This window comes from Xenopus laevis, chromosome 1S (assembly GCF_017654675.1).
Source record: "Xenopus laevis strain J_2021 chromosome 1S, Xenopus_laevis_v10.1, whole genome shotgun sequence".
In the NCBI taxonomy this organism is placed as follows: Eukaryota; Metazoa; Chordata; class Amphibia; order Anura; family Pipidae; genus Xenopus; species Xenopus laevis.
In genome coordinates, this window is record NC_054372.1 from 134,340,216 (window position 1) to 134,351,265 (window position 11,050).

The 11,050-nt window shown below is 40.0% G+C and overlaps 1 protein-coding gene across 3 annotated transcripts; it reads left to right on the plus strand.

Annotated features, from left to right (window-relative positions):
* The first annotated feature begins 320 nt into the window (after window positions 1-320).
* Window positions 321-10,103, plus strand: cfap73.S (cilia and flagella associated protein 73 S homeolog). Of its 3 annotated transcripts, none has more exons than XM_018244001.2 (7): window positions 321-472; window positions 2,270-2,375; window positions 2,568-2,672; window positions 4,764-4,964; window positions 5,344-5,565; window positions 7,187-7,345; window positions 9,799-10,103. In XM_018244001.2, the coding sequence occupies exons 1-7, from the start codon at window positions 417-419 to the stop codon at window positions 9,892-9,894; spliced, it is 945 nt and encodes a 314-aa protein (XP_018099490.1). In that variant the 5' UTR covers window positions 321-416; the 3' UTR covers window positions 9,895-10,103. The 3 variants fall into 3 exon arrangements, with proteins under 3 accessions (XP_018099490.1, XP_018099492.1, XP_041436179.1); XM_018244003.2 differs by lacking the exon at window positions 321-472 and adding an exon at window positions 535-679; XM_041580245.1 differs by lacking the exon at window positions 321-472 and adding an exon at window positions 2,001-2,097.
* Window positions 10,104-11,050: the final 947 nt, after the last annotated feature.

Here is an 11,050-nt window from a genome sequence, read left to right on the forward strand (position 1 = left end):
TATGGTTCTACTTCACTTGCTTTTGTCCAACAAACTTTGGATGATGAGAGTGATGGCCACGTCACAGACACATCCGCCTCCTAATAGAATCACTACTGCTTGTGTATTCGCTCATTAAACCAGCAAGCTAATGAATTATTTTGATAGTGATACGGAATAGATAGAGGCAAAAGTGAATATATATGTGTTAATCGATTAAAAAACTTCTGCCAAAACGTTCTCCGCTAACAAGTTTATTTGCCCACATTAGAAATGGCGTCCCTCCTCTGTGACACCTATTACAGCGTCTAACGGGGCGTGACTTTAGAACAGTACGAAAATGGCGGCGATTTTTTTTGTCGTGGGAGGAGTTTCGTTTCCATAGCGACTGAACAACTTTAGTGGAGGGATCCGCAAGTCTGAAGGTTCGAGCGACCATGGAGTTCGATCTAGGCGAATATTTCCGAGCGGCCTTCGAGGACAAGCTCCTAGTGTGAGTGCTGGCAGGGCAAGAGAGCCTCTGATGCTTTATGTGTGTTGGGATCGGCAAACCTGCGTTCCAGCTCATGAAACAATAAAGCCTTCAGCCAAGCTGGGAGATGATAGCGGGAGTTGTAGTTATAGAGGTTTCTTGAAGATTCGTCACAGAATTGTTGGTTTTCATGTTTTGGAAAGTGCATTAACAGAAGCATCCGCAATGGTATTTCCCCAAACCTCTCACTGGTATTCAGGGATAATTATGGTTGTGTAGCAAAGGCTGAAGCTCCCTCTCTTCTTCACACACTATCCTGCTGGTGCCAGTGGCTCTCTCAGTGTTTGTGACATTGTTCCAGTGACTGTATCACCAGTGACATTTTATGACTAGCTTGTGCATGTATTATATGCCATGATATCATTAACATGTACAGGGCCGCCATCAGAAACCAAGGGACCCCATACAATAATATTTTCTGGGCCCCCTGGTCCCTGCCCATCCCCAACCCCATCCCAGATCCCACTCTATCCTTGCAGCTGCTTTGGCTCCATTCAGTAGCTTATGGCTCCCTTTGGAGCTGCTTCAACAACTCAAGGGGGGCTCAACTAATCGGGGAAGTGCAGCACGGCTGCCCCCCCTTTAAAGCTTAAAAACCATGGGGCCAATACAGTTGCCCCCCCCCCTGATGGCAGCCCTGAACATGTATTTGTATGTATAAACTGTATAACCAGTGGAGAGAACTCCATTCACCATATGCAGCTGCCTAATTGCATTTTGAGAATACAGAGGAACATAGTACTGCCCTTTAAAGGAGAAGCAAACCCAAGTTAAAAAAAAACCAACCCCTCTACCCTACATAGACCCCCTCCCTCCTCCCCCCAGCCTAAATGTTACCCTGGGCAAATGCCCTAACTTTTTACTTACTCTTCGGTGCAGATTCAGGCATCGAATTTCACTGGGCTTCGGTAATCTTCGGAATGAGAATGGCGCTTCAGCAATTTTCGCGAGTTTCGTGCATACGCAGTTGTCGCAAAACGGAATATTGCTTCAACTGTGCATGCGCCACTCCGCTGGTCTCATTCCGAAGATTACCGAAGAGAAGGAGATGTCGTCCGTCCCGTGAACTCCGCCCGATAGAATCTGCACCGAGGGGTAAGTAAAAATTTAGGGGCATTTGCCCAGGGTAACACTAAGGCTGGGGGGAGCAGGGAGGGGGTCAATGTAGGGTGGGTTTTTTTAAACGTTTGGGTTTGCTTCTCCTTTAACAGGTTTTGTGACAGTGGAGGTGTCTCCCTGTTTCCTGCTAAATGGCCAGATCTTCCCCCTCAGTAAAATGATGGCAACAAAGAAACTGCTCTCCAAGATACTCTAAAATGTCATAATTATAGAATTAGGTCACATAAAATAAAAAAATATTGAAGCCACTTGGCTTATTATTAAGCTATTATGTATTACTAAGCTAGCAGTGACATCTACTGGTTACTTGGCACTTTGCTCCCTGCCCTGCCCATAGACAAATTGCTGCAGGTCTTTGTGCTTCAAGTAGACAGACCTTCAATACGTACCTGAATACAGTGCTGACTGCAATTCATGAGGGGCCTCCCCCACCCCCTAATTTGTGTGTGATCCAGACATGCAAGTCAGTGAGTGCTGGCAGGTTGCAACATGGCAATTATTTAATTTTACACAAGCATTTCTTTTAATCCAATCTTCCCCATGCCTTACCTCAGGCACTGCATTAGCTTGAAGTTTACATTGTTTACATTGATGTTTGAACATCATCCTTATACCTCCTAAACATTTCCCTATCTACAGGAAGATGCCTGATCGGGAAGATGACTTCATGACACCAGCCACACGTCTCCTGGAGAAGAGAAGAGAGATGGTGGAAGTGGAACAAGCGCTGAGCACCCAGAAGGAGGTATAGAATAAAACTACAGGTTTACATGAATTGAGATAGACAGACCAAAAGCCAAACTGATTCAGGAGTTTTCTCTTAGTTGCAAAGCATGAGGAGGTTCTACAGGTTTTTGACTGAAGGTTACAGTATATTTCAGGGATCTTCTTGTTACTGGACATGTGTTAGGACCAGCCAATCTCCTTTTTATTACAGGAGTTCCAGATGAAGTCCGAGAGCCTGCAGCAGCGCCGCAGTGAACTGGAGCTCAAAGAAGAGAAACTCAAGGACTCTTTGTTTAAATTTGATAAATTCCTCAAGGTTGGTTAGCATGGCATTACTTAATATGCTGTTACTTAATATGTTATTTACATGCTGTCATGTTGCAGTTTACATATGGGTCAGTTATTTTGTCAAAGTGAATTGAGCCCACCATTGGTCATTATTATTCTCTATAGTAGGGCTGTCCAACTGGAGGCCTGCAAGCTGGATGTAGCCCTCCAAAGCATTTTCATGGCCCACAGCCTGTTCAAAGGCTCTATGGATTTCACTTTATGACAGCACCATTATATTTTAGTCTGGCCCTCTAACATGCTACATGAGAAATAATCGGCCCACTACATGTAATATATTGGACAATAGTGTGTCTAGAGGACAAATTTACTAGTCATATTTTAAAAAACATTTTTTTCCCAATTAAGAAAATGTCATAATTGGTTACGGTAATTTTGTTTTCACTTATTTTACAGGCAGCTTTTTTTAACTGTTTTTTTTTCCCTCTATTTATTCATAAATTTTTAGAACAGGGAAAAGGATGGGGAAAATACAGACCTTATTGCCTACAGAGCAGTTAAACAGCTGGGTTGGTGTGAACTACTGAGCAGCACAGAAAGAAATCAGTGCTCTGTCTAACCCATGCTGTGGTGTTGACCAGCTGCTGTAAACACCTTTGTGCCAGCGCTCGGCCTAACCCACATTCTGGAGTTGACCAGCTGCTATAAATGATAATCCAATATTTATATACAAAAAGAGGGAGAAAGAGTACTACTCTTTGCCTTTAAGTATATGTATGACAAAAAATTAGTTGTTTGTTTCACACTTTGGCCAAAATATGTAAGCTCACGGGCCATGTCAAGGCTTCTCATTGTACGTGAGTCCTACACTATCCATTAGCATTCTTTGTAGCGCATTTAAAATCAAGTCCCCCAGCAAACAGTGTGACTGAGTAGTAAAACCATAGTGAGCTTACCCTTAACTGAGAGATTAGTGAGAAAGCAGGGAGCTTTTAAGATCCAGATAATTAACGTATACCTGTAAATAATTCAGTTTCAAAGGCTGAATAGCAGGTATAGGCAGGATTATGTGCACTATGAAAAGACAGGCCTCTGTAGGTAAATATAACATTTTGGGTCAGTTTCCCCTTGATCAAGTGCAAAAGCACTATTTTTGAATGTGGCACACAGTGCAGTTTTATGTTGAGGAATAGTGCAGCTATTGATTAACATCTCTTTATTACCTATATAATACCTGTTGTACAAAATATTTGCATATACATCCTGGTAGTGTGAGTTTATTTAATACTGTCACTTGAATTCTACTTAATTTTTCAGTGATAACAATGGTCTTCTAAGATACATCCCTTCCACAGATGTCCAGAACCTAATGTTCTTCTTTAGCCAGAACCTGTTTCCATTTAAATGCATTAAACATACACTCATGGAGTCTGCTTAGCAGTATAGCCAATTGGGAATAAGGTTGTGACATTTATTAGAATAGAATTAGAATTCTAGAAGTAGAATCATTGTGACCCATAAAGGGCTGGTTCAACTTTTAGTATGTTATAGAATGGCCAATTCTAAGCAACTTTTCAATTGGTCTACATTATAGATTTTAAATTATTTGCCTTCTTGTTCTGACTCTTTCCAGTTTTCAAATGGGGGTCACTGACCCCATCTAAAATCAAATGCTCATTAAGGCTACAAATATATAAGTATTGCTACTTTTGATTCTTCGTCTTTGTATTCAGTCGCTCTCTTATTCAAATCAGTGCATGGTTGCTAGGATAATTTGGACCCTATCAACCAAATGTCTGAAACTACAAACTGGAGAGCTGCTGAATAAAAAGATAAATAACTCAAAAACCACAAATAATAAAAAATGAAAACCAATTGCAAATTGTCTCAGAATATCACTCTCAACATCATACTAAAAGTTAACTTACAGATGAACAACCCCTTTAATGGCAGGCAGAACACACAGTCTTCTTGCTATTTGATATATTTCTGTATCCTTTTCAGTATGATTGTTTGTCCTAGTTCTGATCATTATTGTAGTTAGTTTCCATTTTTGTATTTGCCTTTAAACCTGCAGCTGCTCCAAAATGTCATGGTGTCACAACTTGTTTTTCCTCAGGAGAACGACTCCAAGAGGAAACGGGCTTTGCATAAAGCAGCTGAAGAACGGCAAATGGCTGCACAGAAGGAGCGAGACGCTCTGCGACTTCAGGCAGAGAACACACAGCTGATGCAACGCAAGCACATTCTGCTGCAGCGTCAGGAAAAGAACAGCATATATCAGCGATACCTGCAGAGGGTGCTAGAGAGAACCGATGAGGTAAGGACACGTTTATTTTAGTGCCTAAGTGCATTCAATTCTAAATGTAGGTGTAATACAGTACTTGTGTTCATGTTCTTGCGTTTGGGTGTATCTGTGTACTGGAAACAGTTAATGCATTTTGATATAGTGCATCAGCCACCTCCTATTTTGGTAATTTAGAAAGAGAGATGATTTCAATAAAGTATAGTCTAACTTAAGAGGTTATGCAAATCTTATCTGCCATAGATGTGCCCAGTATGTACTACAACCTGAAAGCAGACTCTATTGATATTATTCAAGAGATACAACAAATTTAGATTTTGGCTTAGGCACCTGCCAAATCACAGCTAAGTTTGAGTTCCATTTTGTCCTTTCAATCTGACATTACCTTCTTCAGTTTCAAGAAGTGCAGGAAATGATAGACCGGTTCAACACATTAATGGCAACGCAGAACAAGCTGTTAAAGCGGGAGCTGAAGAACCAGGAACATGCAGAGATGGAAAAGGCCAGGCTCTTGCACTATCAGGAGGAAACAAGAAGTCAGATCCTGGAACTGAACAACCAGATTGCACAACTACAGGGAGAGCTGGAGAGAGCGCGGGCTGTGGCTTTTCAATGGGTATGAGTCTTCAGATCCATCTAATAAGACTGCTGTGAGTTTTCTTTTGAACGCTGTAGGAGGAGGAGAAAATTATCATAAAGTCCCCCCACCCATTGAAAGTCAATATAAATATCCTGCAAGCTCCATTTTTACCTATGGTGGGTGGGTTCTTTTTAGTGTACACGTTCATAATATTGTGGGTGGGACAGGATACATGCAGACAATAAAGAACAATGCTGAAGCTATGAGCAAATAATCAGAAGGCATGGTTAGCCAGTGGGAAGTTGACCAACATTAAGAATGTAGAGGATGGGACTACAAGTCACATAATTCTTTGCTGGTGCAAAGTAAAACCCGAGGCAGGGCTTGAGCTCTTCTGCTGTAAAGGGGTTGTTTACTTTATAAACTTATTTTTCAGTTCAGTTGTTATTAGATTGTTCACCAGAAATACAGACTTTTTTTCAGTTGCTTTCCATGTTTTCATTTTGGCCATTTTCCAAAAATGAAGGCTAAAGTTGAATGCCTTTGGTGTTTGCTACGTAAGTTCCCCAGTCACATCTGTATCTGAATATTAGCAACTATTGTATCAATTCTATAATTCTATTGTATCAATTCTATAATTCTATTGTATCAATTCTAGGCATAAGAAGGTGAATCTTTAAACTTCAATATTAGAAAGACAATATCTAATAGAAAGTAAATAAAAAAGGTGAACTATCTGAAATCAACTGAACTGGAAAAAAAGTGTTGGAAGTTGTTGGAAAGTGAACAACCCCTTTAAGGGCAAACCTTTTTCTCATACACATAGATTCGTCTCAAGAGAGAAATCATTTACATCCAAAAGGAAATACATGGATACATTAGACCATATATGGGGGGATGTGATAAAATTCGCAAAGATCAAAACAGTTAGAGCAAATAAGAATAAAAAGTTTCATTTTGCAATGTAATACTCTTCCTTAAACTGTTATTACATTGCAAATTTTAATTTCGCATTGCCCACTTTTAAGAAGTGCTTCAAAGTGTTGTAATCTTTTGGAGCAAACAACAACTTTTTCAGAAGTTTTATTACATTCACTGCGCATTGGCGCTAGCTATAAAACTCGCAAACCTTCTTCCACTGTCGGAAGTGGTCGCTAAACAGTTTCCGGGTTCGCAAAAGCTATATTAAATTCGCACAGAGGCATAACTTTTAGCATTGCGAATATTTTTTCTGTTACCGACTTTTATTACATTCCCCCAACAGAGTATTACGTTTAAAATAAGAGGTATTAGTAGCAGAAGGAAATATTGTGCTGCAACTTTTACTTCTATTTCTTGTGATACTCTGCCTTGAATGTTGTGCTTTGTTTTGGATGCCCTATTGATATATTGGTATCTCAGTAACACTGGTTTGCATTGCTGTCTTGCAGATCTGGGGTCTTGGGTTCAAATCCAACCAGGGCTCTATCTGTAATAAGGTTTTATGTTTTCCTACCCTGATACAGTAGAAAGTTTGTTAAACAACTACAACTCTGTTTGGCTTCTGTAGGTTGGATGTTGTGAGCTCTGGTTCTGGTGCAGGTTGAATATATGTGGTAGAGAAACTAAATATACAACATATATTTGGAGCCCAACTCTGATAAGTTATTCATTTTAGGAATCTCGCTGGGCGCAAATCCAGAACACCGCAGCTGAGAACACATTGCGGCTGGGGAGAGTCCGGATGGCAACACTAAATTTATTCCAAACTATATCCAAACAAATGCGCCTAAAGACAGACATTTCTGTGGAAGACACAGAGACACAGCTAGAAAAGGTACCTATCCATACTCCAGATTAAGCCTTTATTTACAGTCATATGAAAAAGTTTGGGAACCCCTCTTAATTCTTTGGAGTTTTGTTTATCATTGGCTGAGCTTTCAAAATAGCAACTTCATTTTAATATATAACATGCCTTATGGAAACAGTAGTATTTCAGCAGTGACATAACGTTTATTGGATTAACAGAAAAGATGCAATATGTATGATAACAAAATTAGACAGGTGCATAAATTTGGGCACCCCAACAGAGATATTACATGAATACTTAGTTGAGTATCTTTGACCATTCGTGGCTGCCGAGCATGGACAGCCTGCTTCAAATCATCCCATAGATTTTCCATGACATTCAAGTCGGGGGACTGTGACGCCCATTCCAGAATATTGTACTTCTCCCTCTGCATAAAGGACTTTGTAGATTTCGAAGTGTGTTTAGGGTCATTGTCTTGTTGGAATATCCAACCCCTGCGTAACTTCAACTTTGTGACTGATGCTTGAACATTATCCTGAAGAATTTGTTGATATTGGGTTGAAATTATCTGACCCTCGACTTTAACCAGGGCCCCAGTCCCTGAACTAGCCACACAGCCTATGAAGTCCAAGGCTTAATAAGATAATCCAGTAATCAGTATTGAACAGTTACATGCATTCAAAATAGCAAAATTACAAGGGTACCCAAATTTTTGCACAGACAGTTTTTCACATTTGATTTTAATCTCATAAAACTGAATACTGCTTCACTAAAAATCTTTATTCAGAAAACACCCCAGTACTCAGATGTTCCTGGGAATGACATACCACTGTTATCTTTTTTTGTTGAAAGTGGAGTAAATTATTATGCAGGCTTATAGGGGTTCCCAAACTTTTTCATATGACTGTATATCATATCTCAAGCTGTAGTAAATGTACATCTATGCTTTCTTTTTTTTAAACAATATTTAGATGTTTTCTTTCTGGCCTCCTTTAATTTTCTTTCCTGCTGCATACAACTCACTCATTCTGTGAGGGGCTGATGAATTTCACGCATTAGTCCAGCTATCAAACAGCATGATTACTTGTAGCCTAAAAAATGGTAGGTTGAAGTAGCATATTAATAAAATATATAGATGTATTGAAGAGCCACTGCAGTGTGTAGCATATTTGTAGTTATAATTTCCCCAAAAATAAATATTAAATATGCTTTGTTTTGCTGAAAATAACAGCAATGGAAAACAGCCAGGACCATCTGTCTGTTGCTTTCCACAAAGCTGCTATTTAATGCTGCTATTTAATGCTGCTCATCCTTCTGTGCATTTAAATATGGAACTGCATTATTGCAGAGTTGAATCACTCATTCTGGAGGGGAAATAATAACCTTGTGTTCTGCCATCTTGCAGCCTTTGGAGAACACCCATGCTTTGTATGGCTATTTATAGGCTGAATCGCGTCACATTAACCTTAGTTCTTGTTAAACAAAAGTAGCCACTCATAAGAATGGCTGATATTACCTCATTTTCTGTTAGACTGTGATTTAAATCAGTTCATCTGTACTTTAAAAATACCCTACTAGATCACTCTATGCCTGCAGCTAGCTGTGCATCACCTGCAAAACTACAGACGTGGCAGGTAGTGTTATATGAATGCAGGACCGCCATAAGAAATCACAGGGCCCCGTGCAACAACATTTTCGGGGCTTCCTGTGCCACGCCCAACCACCCAAGCCCCACCCACCCCACAGTTAAAAGACCACACAGACAGCGCTAAATCAGTAAACCCCCACAAACACAAGTTATAAAAAGCCATTGATGGTCAGGGCCCCCTTATAAGTTAAAAAAAAGTGTGGCGCCAGGGCCCCCCATAAGTTTTTTTTTTTTTATTTTTTAAAAAAAATGGTGGTCAGAGCCCCCCTACAAGTTAAAAAAAAATAATTGGTGACCAGGGCACCCCGTATAAGTTCTTTAAAAATCATTAGTGGTCGGTGTTTTAATAAACTGAAAAACCACACATTGGGGTTGAGTAGAACTGAATGCGTGGCTTCAGGTCTTTTTTCGGCTTCAGGACTTCAAGTTCGGCTCCTTTCGTGACTTTGGGTCTTTTCTCGGCTTCAGAACTTCAATTTCTGCTCTTTTAGTGACTTTGGGTCTTTCTGCGGCTTAGGGACTTAAACTTCGGGACCGGCTGGTGTGGCTTGGCAGTCAAGGGGAGCCCGGCTATTTCGAAAGGTGCAGCACAGCAGCCCCCTAGGCCCGGTACAGTAGTACCCCCTGTATCAATGATACTCACTCTTACCTAAAATATGAATATCCATTGCAGGCTTATGGGCAGCTGGTATTGACAGTATATTGTAGTTTGACTTCTACTGCTATTAACAATGATAACATCCTAGGGTAAAGGAGATGTTTGCTAATTACATAGAACTATTCTGATGGCTGCTGTAATATAGACTGTCTTGACACAACTTTACCTTCCTAGATTCAAATCTGTTTTGAAGATCTGGCTGCCATTCATAAGGATCTAAAGAAGGCTGAGATGGTACCACAGACACCGGCTGTACCCACCACGAATTGAGAAGTGTAGTCTTTTCACTTTGCCTGTATAGTCACAGCAATATATTTGCATGCAATCGTTGTGTGGATTACAGCCTTTCATCTCTATTCAAAAGCACAAATTGTTGCAACCAACTGTGAGCAAATGTGTCTGGGAAAGGGCGAGGGCTGGAATTGTAGTTGATATTGTTTATGGCTGACATTATTAAAAGGTTTTAAACCAAAAAAAAACAAAAACATTTGGTCTTCTGAAAGAAAAAAACCATGGTGTTTCAATAGCAGTTACATTTACAAATAACTTTTAACTTAGATTTATTAAATGGAACTAGTAGTATAACAATGCAAATATCTCAGAAGCCACTAAAAATAGAAAGTGAATGTAAATTTCAAAAGTGTTTTGAATATAAGTTTACAGCAATATTATACATACAGTGGTGTGCAAAACTATTTGCCCCCTTCCTGATTTCTTATTCTTTTGAATGTTTGTCACACTTAAATGTTTCTGCTCATCAAAAACCATTAACTATTAGTCAAAGATAACATAATTGAACACAAAATGCAGTTTTTAAATGAAGGTTTACGTTATTAAGGGAGAAAAAAAACTCCAAATCTACACGGGCCTGTGTGAAAAAGTGATTGCCCCCCTTGTTAAAAAATAACGTAACTGTGGTTTATCACACCTGAGTTCAATTTCAAAGGTTATAAAGCCATTTCTAAAGCTTTGGGACTCCAGCGAACCACAGTGAGAGCCATTATCCACAAATGGCAAAAACATGGAACAGTGGTGAACCTTCCCAGGAGTGGCCGGCCGACCAAAATTACCCCAAGAGCGCAGAGACAACTCATCCGAGAGGCCACAAAAGACCCCAGGACAACATCTAAAGAACTGCAGGCCTCACTTGCCTCAATTAAGGTCAGTGTTCACGACTCCACCATAAGAAAGAGACTGGGCAAAAACGGCCTGCATGGCAGATTTCCAAGGCGCAAACCACTTTTAAGCAAAAAGAACATTAAGGCTCGTCTCAATTTTGCTAAAAAACACCTCAATGATTGCCAAGACTTTTGAGAAAATACCTTGTGGACCGACGAGACAAAAGTTGAACTTTTTGGAAGGTGCGCGTCCCGTTACATCTGGCGTAAAAGTAACACAGCATTTCAGAAAAAGAACATCATACCAA